We start from the raw sequence: 20759 nt of genomic DNA, 5'->3' as shown, positions 1-20759 counted from the left end.
TTAAAATAACAAAGACAAAGAAAGGTGCTTTTATTCCAGGAATTTATGAATGATATAGCTGCCCATTTTGATACTGTTAAAAGCTAAAAAGGCTTTCCATAGATATCCCTCCATGGGTGACTGAAAAAGCTTGACAGCAAGTGTATTCATTACCAGGGACAGGGCTGATCTACTGATATTCTGTCTCCGAATCAGACCTATACTTCAAAGCCCTCTTAAGTTTCACATAGAGTGTAGTGTGTGTATCATTTTGTTCAAGATGCCCGGCTATACTAGGTGATGTGAATTTGTTTTTTTACCATCAGTGTTTAACGGCAGCAATGATGATGTTGACCCACAATCACACTCAGCATGCTGAACTTGTCTGTCTGTCTGTCTGTCTGTAATGTTAGTGCTCCACAGAACTGAAACTCATTCACTCTGCTTGTATAACTTGTGTGATTTATAATGGTTCTCAAGAACATCACAAGGCAGGGTGGATTTGAAACTTTCACAACAGGTAGTAAAAATTGTTGTGTGGTTGTTCAATTTTGGTGAAGTAACGCTGACAAGCTCATGTTAGAATAGAAAGTTAAGGTATCCTGGTACAAGCACTAGCCTTCAGGGATGTTATAGGTGATGACAAGCGGGCACCTGCTCTCTGCAGCAAGATATTAGTGTATTCAAGTCAGTGAATGCTGCTCTGAAGCCTGTTGCTGTAATGACAGATGTTTTACCTTTGGAAAACTGTTAACAGTTTCTTCAGTAGTACTAAGTAGGCTTGTGTTGATGAACTTTCCTTTGTTGAGCGTTTTAACCAAGTGATTAAACACATTGTAAATACCCTATATGCACTTGTATCCCTAATGTATACAAGATAGGCTTTTAACACACTGTATTTACTTACACCAGAAAGTTTAAAACTTTATTTAGCAAAAAGCTACAAATCTGAATACATTTTCACTTGAAAATTTACGTTAGCAACCTGACACCTCTTCTGTTGCAAGGTTCAACTTGGTAGGCATGCAGTTTTAAAGGCCAGTGGAAGAAGCCGCTTGTGATATACTATGAAGAGGCAGAGGATGTATTATTGCAATTATGACAGCTCTGGGCAAAGTCACAAATTTACTGTGGTCAGTCTTGATGTGTAAACAGAATCAGGACCAGTGAAAAAAAAAGATATACAAATACATACTTCATATATAAATAGCATCATGGCTTATTATTTGCCACTGGTACTGGCTATAACACATTATCAAGGGTTTCTGCAATAAATAAGCCACCAGTGAGCCAGTGTACTTGAACAGTGTGTTCTGCTCCCCAATCGTCTCTGCCTCAATCTCCCATCGATGGGTCACATATCCCTGTCACTGCTCAAAAAAGTATTTGATATCAGTTATTACAATCAAAATGTATGCTGTCCCTTAATTTAACTCCAGGCTAATTTTCTGTAACAGTAGGTCATTCTGGAGGAGTTGAAGGATGACATGTGTGATTTAGGAAGAAAAATGTGTATTATGGAAAGCAGACGTAATTTATTCACATAAATATTGTGAAACAACTGTGGTACCAATGTATCATACTGTTCTGCTTGCATTTTGTGCTTTTTCTACATTCAGAAGTTTCAATAAATAATGGCATGTGATATTTGCACATCTGTGTTTTTCTGCATTAAACAAGGATATTTTAGTACCATGTCAGGATACATGGCAATTAACAATGATGACACCCTGTGGCCAAACTGAAAACTACAGGAACTGCAATAAAAGCAGTTTTGGCTTTTGTTTTGTTACAACTGTGATTCAGCCTTGAACCCCACCCGATAATATCATATATTGACTATGTTCAAGAGGACAATGATTGACCCGAAAATTTTATATATCACCCAATTCTATTAGAAAGGATCTGCACCACTGTAATACTGTCTTATGTAAAATCAAAAAGTTCAAATGAAAGTCACAGCAATTTTGGGGGTTAAATAGTTGTGCTAAGACACAAAGAACTGCATTGGTAGTTATGTAAGTAGATTTTAGAAAATGCAGGACAGTATCAATGAAAAACAGAGCAAGTAAATGAAAAATAATGATTACAGTGCTACAAAGTGGAAACACATGTAAAAATATCAAAGAGTCCAGTTTAAAAAAATAATTCCTGCTATTTTAGTCTCTTGGTAGGAGTTTCTGCTGTAATAGTTTTTAAACTACTGTTTTTAATTAGAGTGCAATGGCATACTCACATATTCTACAATTCTATTCAAGATTCTGACATCAGACTCCCTGGAACCACTGCTCTGCTCCAACTGAAGGTGAAATGCTGGAGAGATTGATTCGCCAACAACTTTTAAGCCTAAAATACTGTAGGAATACAAAGAGAAAAAAAAGATTCAATATTTCAATCTGAGTCTCTTGACTAACCTTCTAGCTACAAACCAAAACCAATTACCCTAGGTTCTTGTCTATAAGCCGGACTCATGTATAAGCCGGAGACCAAAAATCATACGAATTTTTAAAATAAAATCTTAACATAGATAAGCCCGACTCATGGATAAGCCGAACGTACTATAACCTATAACTAATAGAAGAGAGGGAGGTCAGTGGTCTCACTCGCACCCATTTAATTTCTTTAAGGGGGGAGAGAGTGTGAGATATTGGCGTCTCTCTCACTCCCCGCATGGCGCGGCCGGAGCGCGTTCTTTCTGCTCTGGGCATTGCCGAGTCAACACGCGCGCGTAGCGGTCATTTAAATTGTGATTTTATATGTAAGCATATTTAAATATATATCGCGGATTTTTTGCTGGTTCGCGGATTTCTGCGGACAATGGGTCTTTTAATTTTTGGTACATGCTTCCTCAGTTGGTTTGCCCAGTTGATTTCATACAAGGGACGCTATTGGCAGATGGCTGAGAAGCTAGATTGCTTACTTTTCTCTCTCTCTTGCGCTGACTATCTGTGATCCTGACGTATGGGGATTGAGCAGGGGGGCTGTTCGCACACCTAGACGATACGGACGCTCGTCTAAAAATGCTGAAAGATTATCTTCACGTTGCTATCTTTTGTAAAGCTGATTCCTGAAAAGACATGCTGCACAGTGCTTCGCATACTTAAAAGCTCGAAGGGCACGTATTGATTTTTGACTGAAAAACAAACTCTGTCTCTGTCTCTCTCTTTCTCTCTCTCTCCCTGCTCCTGACGGAGGGGGTGTGAGCTGCCGCCTTCAACAGCTTTGTGCCGCGGTGCTTCGCATACTTAAAAGCAAACAGCCCTATTGATCTGTTTGCTTTACTCTGTCTTTCTGACAGACTCTGCTCCTGACGGGCACTCCTTTGAAGAGGAAAATATGTTTGCATTCTTTTAATTGTGAGACGGAACTGTCATCTCTGTCTTGTCATGGAGCACAGTTTAAACTTTTGAAAAAGAGACAAATGTTTGTTTGCAGTGTTTGAATAACGTTCCTGTCTCTCTACAACCTCCTGTGTTTCTGCGCAAATCTGTGACCCAAGCATGACAATATAAAAATAACCATATAAACATATGGTTTCTACTTCGCGGATTTTCTTATTTCGCGGGTGGCTCTGGAACGCAACCCCCGCGATGGAGGAGGGATTACTGTATAAACCGGATTTATGTATAAGCCGATATTCTATTTTTTCATTTTCACAACTTTTTTCCTTAGATAAGCCGCGGCTTATAGACAAGAACTTAGGGTACTTTTAAATATTGCAATCATAATTATCTGTGGCAATGACTAGGTGTAAAGCATTAATTAAAAAAGAACTTAAGAGAAAAAAAAAGCACAATAATTTTAGCTAATGTGTAATCTGCAGGTGATTACAAATACAGCTTTTCGCAGATGTTTGAGATCACAAATTGAATACAATAAAGGACAGTAAGGTGGGCAAAATTTTTTTTTTCCTTTGAAGGAATATACTGTTTTTTAATTTGCATACAAAGTTACTTGTATTACAAGTCTGTGCTACATTTTGTATTATCCAAAACATCATACTTAGCCAATCAATTTATATTTGACTTAGCACTCCCAAAGAATACACATTGTAAAGTGCATTAAAACAAAAGAAAAAATATATATAACAAAATAATATGCAATTAAAGATCACTCAAATTTATCACAAATGAGAAATGCTGCCACAGTGGTTAGCACCTCACAGTACCAACGACCAAGGTTTGATTCTTGGTCAGGCCACTTTAGAGTTTGCATATTCTCCCCATGTTTGTGTATGTTTTAATCAAGTACTTCAGTTTCCTTCCATATCCCTAAGATGTGCATATTAGGTTATCAGGAACTATAAATAGGCCTAGTAGGGAGTTTGCATCCTATGAAAACTCTGTAATGATTTAGGAAATTGACATAACAAATGAAGTAAAATACTGAAAAGAACCTATACCAGAAAAAAATTGAAATGTTGAAAGAAGTAGACTAACTGATTAATAAATATAAATAGAATCGAAACTGGCTGATGCATATTATATGAAGTAGAAAGTAGGAAAAATATCAACACAGGCAATTTAAAATATAAGGAAGAAAGTGCGGGTTTCTGGATCAATTTGAATGTCAATACACAGAGCAAAATGCGCAGTTCCAGGAAGAGAATTCTGGACAGGGAATACCCATCATCAAGAATTAGCATACACACAATAACAATATCATGTAATATTAATTTCCAAAAAAAATAACAAATGTTCCTATCTACTGGTTGAATAAAACATATAAAGCTAATTCAATTTTTTTGGATTAGGGCAGATAGTCTTCCCATTCATACATACTACAATAAAAAAAGAAAAGAAAAAGAAAAAAACAGAACACTAGTGTAGATTTTTACATAAAAATAAAAATTTTGTTGAGTGTTTCCAATTCACATTAAACTTCTACATAAATTCAGTGTTTGGGTACATCCTGCATCTACAAAACTGTCATTACGTGTAATAGTTTTTCTCAGATGGCAGTAGGATATTTCTTTAATATATCCATTTTCCAAACCCCCCTGACAGCATGCATGCTTCTCTTTTGAAGGCTTGTTCAGACAGTTTTTCAAATGTGATCTCGACTTCTAGAGTGGCTGGAGTACGTTCTCTACACTAGTCATGATATCCATTGATGCTTTTGTGAAACTCGAGCATCATAAGACTGAGTCAAGGTACTTGGGGGTGCTGCGGAGGGTCAACACTTGCTTCGAACTGGGGTAATATTTCTCAAGATCAGCCACAAACTTAACTTCAATGTCATTTATTCATACAGTACGAATAGTAGTTAGCTTTCAAGATTAATAAAAAGGGATAGATTATATATGTACATTTTTTCACTTAAAAATTCATTTTAGTTTTTTGCATTTTAAATGTGAAACATGCAAGGAAGCAAACACAATACTAAGTCTACTAGACAGTAATTCCTGACATTCAGATTCTGAAAATTCTAAAACTCACCATCTAATTTTAGAGTTTTTGACCATGGATCTTTCAGATTTAAAGGGTACTAATACAAGAGCATTTTATTTTTTTTAGATAATCATCATTATTAGGTTGGATTTATCACAGTATCAGTGAATTGCTGTAGGTTTTCGTCTTCCCTCTTAACGTCCATTTATTTATGTTTCCAAACTACATTGGGAAATTTTGCATGTGTATTTTCACCCCCATATTCAGCTAATTTTTGAAAATGGTAATTTCTTTCATATATATTGGACATGGCAGTGTGTGTTGCTAAAACACACGTGATCTGCAATAGACTATTTTTTACTGTTTGCCCTCTTTTTGTAAATTTTAGTTAAAAAAAAAAAACAAACAAAAAAAACTAAGTCTTTTCAGAGTGGAGGATCTCTAAGAATCAATGTTATTCCACCTCTCTTCAAAACACAACAATCTACCACAAAATAAATTAAACCAAACCCTGACAACTTTAAAACATTTATGGAATTCACATATAAATTAATTTCATGTTTCAAACAAACTTTTTTTCAACATTTAAAACTACTTTTTATGATTAAAAAGAGGTTAACAGAAATCTATTATATTACCCTTGCAGTTCTTTGTGAATATGTTTACATTTGTCTCGCAGCAGTCTGAAAATGTCTGTTAAATGAGAAAAGGTATAAATTAAAATTTATACATAAATAAGGAGTTTCTGCAGTTCAATAAATTATTAATTCTTTTGTTTCACTTAATGACCATCAGAATAATCCAAACAGAGAAAGCAAGCATAAAACACAATCATTCTTTCAACATTTAAAATCAATACTTAGAGGCATTATTTTTATTTTAAACTGTCTTGTAAGCAAAAAAGAACAGCTTTTTTTTTTTTTAACTGCTCCAGTGCACTTGTACCTTTTTTAAAAATCTAAAAAAATAGGTAGAAACAGCATTTAACAGTTATTGTATCCCACTGTCAATCTGATAATTACTAAATCGGGCTTCTATATTATATAGTTTAGAAATTTAAGCACAGTGTTCAAAAAACAAGCAAATACTTGAAAAACTGAAGTTTACTATAGTAATGGATAAAGTAATAGACACAGACAAAAGAACATTAGTTATTATAAGATGTTTGACCTTGACCTACAGGAAGTGACCTCTGAAATGATTTAAATTCAAGTTCAAGTATAAAGTGCCATATACACAATACACTGAATTTTCTAACTGCATGTCTGAGTAACGTACTACTTAGGGGTTTACGTTGACTTCGTATTCTCATATTATAGGCAATGAGCAAGACAAGCAAAAAGTTAGTCTATTACTGTAAAGACTGATGAAAATAAATCAAGGGAAGTTATGCTTAGACTGTATAATAATACTAGTTAAACCTATGTCTGGTGCAGTTTTGCTTATCACACTAAAATAAAGACATAACAGCTCTAGCAGCTGCATAGAGTAAAACATTTAAGTACATCAGTGAACTAAAGGGCATAAAAATATTTAAACCACTCTATCCTTGAAAAGAGAAGGCTGCAATGAGAAATAAATAAAACCGGTCAATCCAAATTCATGCATTTAAGACTGAAGCCAAGAAGAGTTTTTTTTTTTTTTTGGGCATCCGAAACATGCCACAAAATTTTACAAAGTATCTAAATGACATATTGAAACAGCTTACCTATAAACTAGCTACTTGCGCTTGTTTAACTGCTTATATTCAGCCTCAAGGACAACTATTTATTTCTTGCAAAGCCCAAAAATCACACAAGGAGTACCAGGTGGGCAGGTCCTGTTTTTTGACAGCCCCCCAGCCTTGACTCCCTAAGAAGATAAGAAAAAAACTCCCCAAAAAAATACCATTGTAGGGAAAAAAAAAAACAAAAAAACGGCAGAAATCTTGGGAAAGGCTATTCAGAGAGAGACCACTTTCAAGGTAGGTTGGGCATGAAATGGGTGTCAAAAAGAGGGATAAATACAATACAGAAAACAGAACACAAGTAATCCTTTTTATAAAGCTCGATGGCCAATCTATCTTTGCCACCTCAGGAATACACAACAGTATTGTACAATAGTACAACAATAATAGTAAAAACTACAAAGCAAAATGTAAGACTAAATTATATCACTCACTAAATATACATCTAGCCTCACTAAACGCTGTAAAAAGCTTGAATGAGGAGCTATTAAAATAATTTTGCAGTAATCCTATATTATTTGTAAAACAATGTACTTCTTAATATTAAAGTTTTTTTTTTTTTTTAAATTGGTTTGTGTCAAGACAGCTCTCTGTCTCTCCGGTTGCCACACTGGCAGATCAGAGACAAGACTGAGGAAGGGTAGAGTGAGTAGTTGGCATTGGAATGATATACCACTGTCAAAATTCCAATAAACCAAGCTGCACTCTATTACTTTGTAAAATAGAAAAATATTTGCCATTCAACCATTCTAAGTTGATACAAATGATAAAATTTTTATATAGAAAAGATGTTTTTGGTCTAGGAAACTGGACTTGTGTTGATTTTAGCTAAAAAATGTCAAATTTATTCTTTATTTGGTTTTCTAGCAAACTGGAAAAAATGACAAGAAAACGTACTCTAAATTTGCTGATACAGTACTGTGATCAATATTCTCAATTCATACATCATTTTGTGCAGTAATGAAAGAAAAATATTTATTTACCTTGATCTTCCTCCATAATATTAAGAGCTTCTATTGCTGCTGATGCAAGCATTGGCGGCAAGGATGCTGAGAAACAATATCCTTGACCTGAAAGACGCTGTGAAAAACAGTTACTCAAAGATAAGAATCAGGAATATTCACAACCTGGACAGTCTGTTGTACATATTTTTCAGAAGTACTGAAGCTAGAGAGAAAAACAAGAAGCTAAATAAATGAACTCTGCATCCACTTTGGAAATGTACTTCATCCTGAAAAGTTTTCTGAATAAGCACAGAAATTCTTCTATTTATAAAACTAACCACATTGTAATCATGGACTGTGTTGACATCTGATAAGAATATGGATCAGGATATTTTTCCAAATAATTCAACTTTTCAAAAAATATTGACTTTTTTTGTAAGAACTCACTAGTTTAGAGGATTAATCACTAGATACATCATTAATCTAGTGGGTACACATACTCCTGTCAATAAAAATGGTGCTATAATTGTGTGAATTAAATTTAGAATGATGTAATGCAGAATCACACAGTACAATACTAGACCAAAGATAGAAACTTTGAAGTTTAAACATTCATTTAATTAGTAGAACATTAAACAAATGGGCCATTAAATTACATTATGTGGTGAAGTTATAGATTGGATAAGAAGATAGCTGTAAAGTCAAAACAGTTTATAATTTTTTTTTAGTTAGTAGCAGTAGTAGGGCTTAGACTTCAATTTATTTATGTATATGAATAAGTAATTAACATAGAAAAATGTGATGATGCAGGTGTTCATGTGTTTGCTATCAAAAACCAACAAAATACAGAAAAAACTCTTTTCAAAGTTCTAACCATCGTTAGATGCTGCACGTTTTGAAGTTGTACACATTACAATGTGTGGAAAAAACACACACACAATTGAAGTAGGCTAAAAACTAATGCACCAATTTTGATGCAAACATGAAACATTTCTTTCTTTATACTACATCAAATAAATATTGTATCTGCTCCATACTTGTGTTTCTGTTGTGCACTTGGTAGGACTAGATATAGGAGTTTTGTGAAGATGAACAGTATCACTAAAACTGTTCAGTTATCACTTGGTACAAATGCTAGCATTTTTTTAGCTATGGTACAGATCCGATTCTGTGCTTTCCGTCTGTCTAAATTAATTTTCTGTAAAGTCTTAAAATGACATACATTTTACCCAACCTTAACAAATGAATGAAGAAATTAAAGCCACCAGATGTAAAAGTTAATTTATTACAATCAAATTCAAATGTTAAAAGTGATATATGAGGACATGACAATTTTGTTAACTTTCAGAAGTACTGTATTTTTATATGCACAAATATAAAAGTACTTCTGTGTATAAAGTTCATGTGTGCCCATAAAATCCTTACAATTAGCTTCAATTTACTGAAACCTGCTGCAGAAGGTTAATTCAGAAAAAGACTACTGCATATTACTGCAAAAGTATTTTTTATAACAGCAGTTAAATGTTTCTACTAAGAATAAGTATCAATACAGTCTGAAACTGCTTTCTTTGCCAACAAAGCAAATACCTGATGATCAATAACAAAAGATCTTCCACAGCAAAATCCACCAACTGAGGCAAGAGAGTTTTCCATATTCGCACTAATGAGATCAATATCATCAATCTGAAGAAAAAAAAAAATGTTTTTTATTAAAAACAGAAACCATAGTCTAGCCCAGGGGTCGGCAACCCGCGGCTCTGGAGCCACATGCGGCTCTTCAGCCTCCTTGTAGTGGCTCCCTTTGGCCTTGACAAAAAAAAAAAACATGAAAATGAATAATGGCAATTTCTTAATTTAAGTTGTATTTATATATATGTTTATTTACGACTACTACTGTTATACATTTTAACATCTAATTTAGAGAGTTTAATTCTGCGTGGACAGAAGCATTTGCCTTCACCGCCAACGACGCTGGCTTACCGGTGTGCTTAATATGTGGCGATAAATTATCGAACAACAAAAAATGTAACGTTGAAAGACATTTTCGAAACAAGCACTCAGCATTCAAAATACCCAAGTGAAGATAAGCGAAAGAGAGCAATTTCGGAACTGCAACGGAAAGCTGAACAGAGCAAACATACTTTCAAAAAGTGGATCACTTCTACACAGTCAACTACAGCTGCTAGTTTTGTGGCAGCTCAAGAGATCGTAAGGAGGGGTAAGCCGTTCACAGACGGAGAATACATGAAAGAATCGTTCATAAAAATATCAGAGCATCTATTCTCCGACTTTAAAAACAAACGGGAAATTGTTCAGAAAATGCAAGCTGCATTTAGAGAAAGATTCAGTGAGTTCAGAAAGGAAAAACACACACTCTCTCCTTCCCTGTCACACCCCTGGACATCGACCCATCCCTGCTGAACACATCCGCATTCACAGGAGTGAGTAAGTAAGCCCGATCTAGAAATTGAACTGGACGACATAGTAGATAAAGATTAATGGGTGTCCAAGTTCAAATGCCTGACAGCGGATCTTGAAGAAGTTGCCCGTCAGAAGGCTACTCTCGCTAAAGAGCACAAACGGAGTGATATTGAAAACCTCCCCAAACCCGACAAATTTGTTTTCGACACATGGAGTGCCATTCCCGAAACGTATATGAACATGAAAAAATATGCATTTGGAGTCCTGTCCATCTTTGGCTCAACATACTTAAGTGAGCAAGTTTTCTCAAGCATGAACTTCATAAAGTCCAAATATCGCTCCTGCCTCACACATGAGAGCCTGCAGTCCTGTGTGAAGGTCAAAGTCACATCGTACAGCCCCGACATAGAGATGATCAGCAGCGAACTTCAGGAACAGAAGTCACATTAAACAGGTGAGAACAATAGCATTTAATATGCTATTATTTTTCAGAAAAAAAAAACACATTCATTTCGGACCCGGAGCTGATGTAGGTTTTTTTGTATGTTCAGGTGCTTCAGTTGATTCAGCACACTGAAATGGAATTTAATGTTTACTTTTTTAAAGCTGCTAAGCTACAGCTAAATGTTTTATTTATATTAAAAAGTGGGCTAGTTTTTATTTTAATTTTACACAGGTATAGGAAGGACCCAAATAGGCCTGCATAGTTCAGTTTAATTTATTTCAAAGTAGGCCTACACATGCACACTGCACTTCTGTTTGTTGTATTCCGTGGTTGTAACATGTAAAATCTAAAAAAAGATTAAAACTTTTAAAAGTTTATAAGCTGTGTTATGTTTTGCGGCTCCAGACTATTTTTCTTTGGAGGAAGGGGGGGCAAAATGGCTCTTTTCATAGTGAAGGTTGCAGACCCCTGGTCTAGCCTAAACCAGTTACTTGAAAGCAATAAGCCTGTTACATTCAAATTACAGTTCTGATACTTTTGATTCTGAACAGGTTTTACTGATCATATTCTGAAGTTACTTCTCTTTTATTCCTTGAACTCTGGTAAATGATGCATAAAAAAACATTTAAAAGCTAAGTCAAAAGGATAAATAAAAACAGTTCAAGTCTTTCTGAGATTTAATTTCTAATTTTTAGGCACCGCAGAGTCAAAATCCCCATTCTGTTTTCAAAATAACAAGTAATATTTTACAGTTACTTGAATTACAACTTTAAATATACTTACATTCACTCCAAAATGTTCTGTAACTCCTCGTCCATGTTGTCCTAAAACTCCAAACGACAGGCTTTCTTCAAGGAAAATGCGAACCTTGTATTTATATTTTAACTTTACCTGGTTAAACATTCAAAAAGACATTTAGACTCATTTTATAAATATGTATAATTTGAGAACATACAATAATCCAAAGCTTTATTCACACAACTGGATAACTGAATGAAACCAACCAACAAACAAAAAACATGTTTTACTTAAAGAATAAAAACTAAACCAATCTTGAGAATCACAGACATGTATATACAGTAGAAACAAAGGCCTAACATCTCCTAAGAAAAGTACTTTTGGCTGGCATCCTGGATGGAAGGCCCTTTTAATGGAAGGTGGGTGGATGGGCATCCCGACCAAGTTAGTTAGTTGTACCTTTCCTGGTCAGGAGGCCGTTATAACGGATAAACAGGGAGAGTCTGCTTCCAAGGACAATGTGGTTTCCCAAGTAGACTGGGTGGTGACATACCTCTGGCATGTATCCTGTTTGGATACCTGCAGGGCTGCATGGGGGTTGAAGTTTTGGTAGGGAAGCCCTGTTGTGCTTCTCAGGTGCCGCTAGAGGGTGCTGCTGGAGACGGACTCTCATATCATGGGGAGGTTCAGCATGACCCAGTAGGTACTCCTGAATGCAAGGTGATTGTACTGGAAGTACTCCCAGGCCCAGTATAAAGGAAGCTGCTCCACTTCACCTGGGGATCAGAGTCAGCAGAGTAGTCGGACGAAGCTCACGTGGTGAAGTGGAGAAGGGAAGAGTCTTATTGCTGGAACTGTGGAATACATTAAGGTATTTGCAGCAATAAAACACTTTATTGGAATCTGAAACTGTGCCTGTGTAGTTGTGTCCAGGGTTTGGGGTGTTGCAATGCTCCCTAGTGGTTCACAACTTCTAAAGCTAGTTATCTAGAGAGGAACAATGGATTTTCTTTAAGAAAACACAACATAATAAACACAAAAAATATGAAATAAAAATTAAGATATTTCTTGTTTCTATCCAAAATGTACTGATGTCTTTCAAGACGGATAGAACAAGTCTCACCTTGATGCCTCCCCCATGCCATTTATTTGTTAAATGGTATTAACAGCTCACCTGGTTCAAATTAATGGGATAGTGATTAACCAAACCAGGTGTGCTAGTGGTGCAATTTAACAAATACATGTTGGATGTTAACCAAAAAATACTGTGGTACCTCATGGAGATGTTTGGAAATCACTAAGCTAAGCTAACAAACTTTGACAGGCATAGAATCGGCGTTTTATATAAACAAGCCTATAGTCAGCAAGCAATGACACACTAAACCAGATGTTCAAAATATGGTGTTTAAGCTGTCATAGAGAAATTGAAGAATCTAGGTAAGCTGAAAGCAGAAAAATGCAATGGAAGACCCAAAAAGCTAACTGCATCTATTAAACAGTATTTATAGGCCACTTTCTTAAGAAATAGAAGAAAAAGTGTGAAGTGCTTGATGAAAGCACAAGCTTTAACTAGGCAAAGAAGTCTTAAAAGAATGGTCCAATAAGGTGTGTTGCAGACAGGAAATCATACTTGTCGGATAACAACAAGCAGTACAAAAAAAAAAAAAAACCTGAATCGACAACCAGTGCCATAAAGTCTTATAGATCAATAGGTATACATTTGAAATTTATTGATTGAGATTGATTACATCTTGCCTGAAGAAGGGGCCTGAGTTGCCTCGAAAGCTTGCATATTGTAATCTTTTTAGTTAGCCAATAAAAGGCGTCATTTTGCTTGGCTTTTCTCTACAATAAAAATTTAAATATACTGTATCTTGGAAATTGTTTCAATGAAAATTGAATAAAATCTTACCAGTTCTGGCAAAGGACAAATAGCTCCAGTATTCATGTAAAGTCCTTCAACAACTATGAATCGCCGAGTTACACGAGCTTTGCGAGGATTCTATTAAATTTAAAGAACATAAATAAAATTACAACACACTGGAAACAATCAAATAAAACACCAGCTTAATTGACTGTATACACACATTATTAAATTACACATCACATTTTTAACACTGTACAAAATTAAATGTAAATTACAATCGAATACTCACTATTAAGTTTAAGTTTTGGAACAGCAAGACAACAGCAACTCCTGCTTATTTACAGCTGCTCTACAAAACACTGTACTGTACTCTATACATCACAGAACTACTACTAGTTTAAATCCCAGGCTGAGTGCCGACTGTGTGAAGTTTGCATATTTCACCCAAACTACTTTTCTCTGAGTACACTGTTTCTTATATATCCTACAGACAAGCAGTCTAGGCTGAACACAGTCCTCACCATTGTGGACCACAATGACCACTCTACCTATATCCACTCTATTATTGTCAGATTGGGAATTCACATAGAGTGCACCTAACATAGGGGGCAACAGTCTCAATTCTAGTCCATGTATATATCATGTCTTAAAGAAAAAAAAATATCACATGCACCATACTCTGTAAGAGAGTGAAGATATTGCTAAAATATATCTTATCTCAAAAATTTTAACAGACAATGGAAGAAAGGAAAAAAGGAGACTGCTCAAAATTATTTACAATTTAAAGAAACTGCACCTCACTTGAATTAAAAAGCTTAGAAATTCCAGCTGCATTCACGGAGTTAAACTGTTAAAAGCAAAAGGTAGGTGTATATTAAAAACTCTAGGTAACCAATAGGTTGTATATAATTTGTATAAATGGGACTCCTAATTAAAAGAGGCAATATAAAATACACACAAAAGAGAAATTAAAATCATAATGTATCAAATAATTAAGTACAGAAAGGAAAACATATCACATGACCGATACTCTGCATTATGTTATTCCCAAGTATAATACTGGAGGGTCCTGTTGTTACAGCATATCTATCAGACAACAAGGACTATCCAGCTATTAAGGACAATAACCACTTTAGGTAAAGTGTTTCAAAACCTACTGTTCTGGCTTTGATGCTATGATATCCTCTGCCAGACTGCAAAGTTGAAAACAGATTGTGTCCAGGTGGTAAGATTCTTGCAGTATGGCAAAGTTTTATTGCAGTAGCATTTGGAACCGATATCTGCAAATGGGCAAGTTGAACGTTATTAGAGCAGATGTCAACCCTCTGGACAGGCTTTCTATCTTGTGTTATATTACCATGGTACTACAGTGACGCCACCTGTCAGGGTTTATTTCTGTTGTCCTAATAGGATGTAATTGTAGTCAGCTTTTTGCAGACACACAAAAATGAGACACATATATGCCCATAGTGTTTTGCACTTAGTGTGTGCTCCTCATGGCCTCAACAGTATTTTTTTGTAAATTTTCATGAATGAGCTTCTCAAGTAATACGTGCAAATCTATCAATTTATTGGGACTATTTTAATGCAAGTATAGTCTAGACTTAGAAACAAGAGCTGGAAAATGAATGGTCATTATACACTTGGTTTTTGGGGGTATTCAGTAATGCAAAAGCAGACTAATCCACCTGAATGGATACTGCACAGTAACTAAACTGAATTCAAATTTAATATGACTTTACTAATCTGAAATAGCTATAAGAATAATGTCTGTGCAATCTGGGTAAAATTTTTAATTTATCATATGTAACGTGTATATAATAGTGTAAAGTATCCAACCATCCATGTCCAGAGCCCAGTTAATGAAGCTCATAGTTACTGGGCTTATAAGTGGAAGTGTGGTTTTACAGGAAATTAATTATAAAAACCACCAATGTAATGGGATGGGGTCTTGGGATGGCAATAGGCTACTGCCAGAGAAAGAGTATCATGCAAAATACACAGAGTAAAGTGCCTCAGAAAAATGCCAAATAACAGACAGTAAGCGAAAAAGTACATCAGCAAAACGAGTTTCCCACTCAAGAGGCAATAGTTCATGGGTGGTGCCTTCACCGTGAAACCTCTAGCAGCACAAGAGCAAGAAAAACAACTAGGAAGGAAGCTGAGAAGATTCCTTCAAGGTTGCTAAACAGTTGGCAAACCTAGCGGACGCATGTATGTCCAGAGTAGAACATCATTTCTATAATACAGTATTCAAAAATCCTACTTAAGGTAAGAAACTGCAGTGTTCAGCTTAGCAGATGCATCTTTAACCCTGCCTTGTACAAACTGAATAACACTGCATTTCTAAAAATTAAAAACTATTTATTTACAGTTGTGGTACAGACTGAGAGTAAATGATCATGAACACAGCCAGCTAATAGGCAAAGTTACAAAATTATTAAAAAGTGCAGTAACTCAATGTTTCATTTACATATTTAAATACTACTATGGCTTACCAAAAAATAACAAGACTGCTGTGGTTGGAGCTAGGGTTTTAATATTTTGTTCTACTTGCTAGCAAATTTGTGACAGTAATGCTCTCTTTCAGTACACTGCATCGGTACTGAAGGAAAACCAAGGCTACTGAGGACCCACAGGCTGCTCAAAGGCAGAAGAATGTTCATCCATGTAAAGAGATGACCAAGTTGTCTCATTAGAAGAGAGAAAAGTGCCATAGAGACCTTCAAGAGCTCCAGAACAATCCAAGATGCTAACGTTAGCTCTAATCTGCAGACTCTAGAGCAGGCATGTCAAACACGTGGCCCCTGGGCTGCATGTGGCCCGCAACAGAAATCTGTGCGGCCCACATGACAGATCCTAGTTAGCAATAAACTTGTACAAAATGATTACTATCGTTTGTGATTTAATCATTCTGCATCTTCGGTGTTACTTATTGACTTTTCTTACTTCTGCCTTCTGACAAAAGCGCGTTTTCCCATGGCATTACGTTACGTCATCTGCTAGTATAGCCACAAGCCTTGTCCAAAGTTAATGAGCCGCAATGTCACAACTGAAGTGCTAGGCTGCAGCAGCCTGGCAGCAGGGGCAGCCTTTGGCATGTGCAAACTGTGCACCTGCACAGGGCCGCCACGCCAATATATATTGAATATAAAACAGAAAGAGAAAATAACGACACAGCTGACGGCAATGTGGCCGAACAACATTGTGTTTCTTGTTAATTAGTACGCTGTATTTACTTGCTTGAGTCGGAGCAGTAAGCTATATGTAGTATATTAACGTTCTGCCATAATGAGAATATCATGGGCCGCCACTTGGTTTTCAAGTTACAGACACGTGCATATAGAAGCGTGTCATGAGCACGAGGCGGCTATGCAGTGTCCGCAACGGATGTGGCAATCCGACGTGCATAAGATACCATATTGACATTGGCGGGCGAAGGGGCCATCAATTCTTTCTCTGCCCAGGGCTGCCACGAGCCTACAGCTGCCCCTAGCAGGGTACACTACTGGCTGGGCTGCTGAGACTGGCCAATGGGCAGAACTGACCATCACGAGTAGTAATAGCTCGCATATTTTCACGTTTTTTTGCTCTAGTTTTATGTAATTTTGTGCTAGTATTGTAACGAACAGTTAGTGCAGACTTCAGCTGAAGATCTGAAGTGAACGCGAGAAGTTGGTGAGTTGTTTATTACCAAATGTTTGTAATTTTGAGTTTGTAAAATTTGTGTAGGTCAGGGGGCTTTTTGCATATCTGCTTATTTTACAATATAAACTTTGAAGTAAACTTAGTAAAGTAAAATTTGATTTTTGGAGGATTTGTTTTCCAACTTGAATTACTGAGCAATGAATTCAGTGAGCGTTTTCGTAATTTCAGTTTACACGAACAGGACTTTGCGCTGTTTACGTCACCATACTCTTACAACGTTGAGAATGTGCCTGACAATATCCAAATGGAATTGATTGAACTGCAGTCAGATTCTATTCTGAAGGCAAAATACAATGAAGTTGGTGTGCCAGGCTTGTATGCTTACCTGCCACCGTCGTATGTGCAGATCCGTAAGTTGGCATCGAGAGTACTGTCTATGTTCGGAAGCACTTACCTTTATGAGCAATTGTTTTTGTTGATGAAAGCTACCAAAACCCCACATCGCTCAAGACTTACCGTCGAGCACCTTTCATTCCTCATAAAAGTTGCAGCTGCACAAGATTTCAAGCCTGATATTGACGAACTGGTTATTAACAAGAGATGCCAAGTGTCGGGACAAAAGAAATAGATCTCACACTGTAAGACTCCTATATAAGCAATGAATATAATATAATAATATAAGGGCCTAGCTAAGAGGCTAAGACTCTAATTGTATGCTGTTGAACAGAGATTGTATGGAAATAAGTTGCTTTTCTTTAAACTTTAAGTGTTACATTTTTTAAAGTTTTCAGTATGTTACAGTGCGGCCCGCTGACGCACGTATGGCAGTCGGAGCGGCCCACCAATGGTAGTGAGTTTGACATGCCTGCTCTAGAGCCTAAGAAAAGACAACCGGAAATAATTTTGAGGTTTGACCCTGTGTCCCTAGAAAAGTATTTAAAGCCATGTCAATCTAGAAGTGTACTTTAGTCTAGGCTGAGTGGAGAGTCTAGGGACAAACCTACTCCAGGCAGGAAGATGTCTTGTTTTTTCGATAGAAGTGAAAGAGATGCGAAATAAATAGCTTCCTTGTGATTTGGAAAGTATAAAGGTGCACGAGTTGCTTCACATAATTGACACGGGCACATCCATCTACCCTCATCCATGGGGAAAGCAGATACTGCTTTTGTTTTTTCCATTATTTTGCTAATTTGTTTTTGTTAATTCCTTCATATTTTTTTTTTTAAACTAAGACATCATTTTGATATCTGGAATGGAGTGATGCCTAGATGGTGCTCTCCAATAAATTATATAAATTCATAAACAAAGAGACACAAAACAAATTTTTAAGACAATCATAAAAATATGATTTTGTAAAATGAACATGCTTTTGAATATAATTTGGAATCTTTACCTTTTGATCTTCAAGTTCTTGCTGCTTTAAAATACGCTCCAAATCTTCCATATCGTTATGTTTGAAATACTTAATGTGACTGCGTGATGCTTGCAAGCCTTTCTGAATTGAAAAGCATGCGGCTTCATCCCTGAAACAGGTACACAAGCTTCCATATTAATAATACTTAGCCTATAAAATGTCCTTCACTTTTTAACATCCTGTACTTAAAACTGCAACAAGCACATTGGATTTAAAGATGAAGTATATAAATTAGAAATGTTGTACTTCGGTAGAAAAAACGCACTGCTTCTAAACAAAGTGACTGTGAGATTATACAAAACATCATTGCAGTGGCTGTAGCACTATTGGCAATGCCCTGGATGGAAGTAGTGAAGTGGGAAAGTCCTTGGATAAAATACTTGATTTATGTATTAATTTACATTCCTTCTCTCTTCATGAAATACTTATATAGGAAATAGTAAAATCAGATGATATAATTATGGATGTAATTTTGAACTAGGTTAATGACATTCATCAGTCAATAGATAGATAGATACTAAAGCAAATACACAGAATCAAAGCTGAATGCGTTTTTTTAATTAATATACAATGTTTATCAATATTGTGCATATTCAATCATAATGGGATTTTTTTATTTTTACAAGATATTCTTCTTTGAAGCATCATTTCATTTCAGGATGATCACTGTTTTATGTCAGAATACCAAACAAACACCATCCAAAAAACACTAATTGACTATTTAAAGGTGACAACCCATTCAGCAGTGGAGCAAAATGAAATGGAAAAGCTTATGCAGTACTGTATGAAAGAGACAGGATTCTGGAGTACTTTCAACCAGGCTCAGCCACCAGAAGTGTTTGAAAATTGTAAAAAACACCTTGAACAAGTAAAACTTGTATACACTTACACAAATACAATATCTCCCCTCTTTGAGTATGCTGGTATAGCACTGGCAATTGTTGCAAAGCCATATGAATATATAATGGCTTCTTCAGTTCTCATAAACTTAGCTAGACGATCTTCTAACTCCAAGTGAACATCTGTAAAAAATACACAATGAATTTATATTAAAAAACTACATTAGGTATTTTTCCATTAAAAATTTCTTAATTTTAAAGTAAACAAAGACCAGCCCCATTACACTCTACATGTTGATATGTTAACTGCAATAGACTCTTCAGATATCAAATGTTTCTCTCTGCACTATTATGCCAGACAGAAAGACTGCTTTTAAAATACACTTCTTGTCAATGTACAGAAGACAAGAGACAGTTTAAAAAACAACCTTATTTGCTAAAGGGAAAATTTTATGGTATAACTAAATTTTGTAAAATTGCTTTAAGGAATAAACTAATTAAGGGCAACTTCTTATTTACTTGTGCCATGGGCCAGTAGTACTTTTCAAAAGTTCTTTTATTCAACATTATCTGACGCAATTTCCTCCTTTTAGAATAAAATAAAACATTACAAGGAGTCCAAACTTACACTTTTTATAAAATAATGTTTCTTTAACAATAATTACTTTTGTGTCTAATATACAAAATTATCTGAGCTGACTGCAACAGAGCAGTAGTTGAAGGAGAGGCACTCTGGTTCTGTGAAACTGGAAGATTGACATTCTGATAATGCTTTATTTTTTTATGCTATTGCTTTACATTTAACATAGAAAATTCCAGTTCCAAGTGTACTTCTATTCAAGCTATTTTACTTCTTTGAAACACTTAACTGGAAATCATTAGTTTGTTTTTTTCATTGAGTCTATCTATGATGTTCACAAGTTTTTTTTTTCAGTCCTGCAAACAAAACAGTCAATAAAACACAACTAAAGATCACTAAAGGGAGATAAGTGACAGCCCTATTAGTAAAAACACAACATAAAAATGCAGACAATTGATTTTTCAATAATTATTCATAAATGATATAGCTAGCACAAAACAAATTCCTTTAAATAATAAATATGGGCAGAAAATGCGTAAACTTTTACATTCTAATGTATATATACAGTAAAATACATTATGATCCATTCATCCATCCATTTTCCAACCCGCTGAATCCAAACACAGGGTCACGGGGGTCTGTTGGAGCCAATCCCAGCCAACACAGGGCACAAGGCAGGAAACAATCCTGGGCAGGGTGCCAACCCACCGCAGGATACACACAAACACACCCACACACCAAGCACACACTAGGGCCAATTTAGAATCG

At 35.7% G+C, this 20759-nt stretch overlaps 1 protein-coding gene across 1 annotated transcript in view; it reads right to left on the bottom strand.

Annotated features, from left to right (window-relative positions):
- The window catches only part of sptlc1 (serine palmitoyltransferase, long chain base subunit 1), a 43177-nt gene that overhangs the window by 9584 nt on the left and 12834 nt on the right, over positions 1-20759 (bottom strand). The window contains exons 6-13 of the mRNA XM_028804877.2: positions 19462-19594; positions 18552-18681; positions 13556-13645; positions 11689-11796; positions 9627-9722; positions 8079-8175; positions 6008-6062; positions 2216-2333 (exon numbers count right to left, since the gene is read on the bottom strand). Coding sequence (XP_028660710.2) covers positions 2216-2333; positions 6008-6062; positions 8079-8175; positions 9627-9722; positions 11689-11796; positions 13556-13645; positions 18552-18681; positions 19462-19594 — 827 coding nt within the window. The remainder of the gene's footprint in view (positions 1-2215; positions 2334-6007; positions 6063-8078; positions 8176-9626; positions 9723-11688; positions 11797-13555; positions 13646-18551; positions 18682-19461; positions 19595-20759) is intronic.

The sequence above is a fragment of the Erpetoichthys calabaricus genome, chromosome 7 (assembly GCF_900747795.2).
Source record: "Erpetoichthys calabaricus chromosome 7, fErpCal1.3, whole genome shotgun sequence".
NCBI lineage: Eukaryota > Metazoa > Chordata > Cladistia > Polypteriformes > Polypteridae > Erpetoichthys > Erpetoichthys calabaricus.
This window is presented reverse-complemented; position numbering and strand designations above follow the sequence as displayed.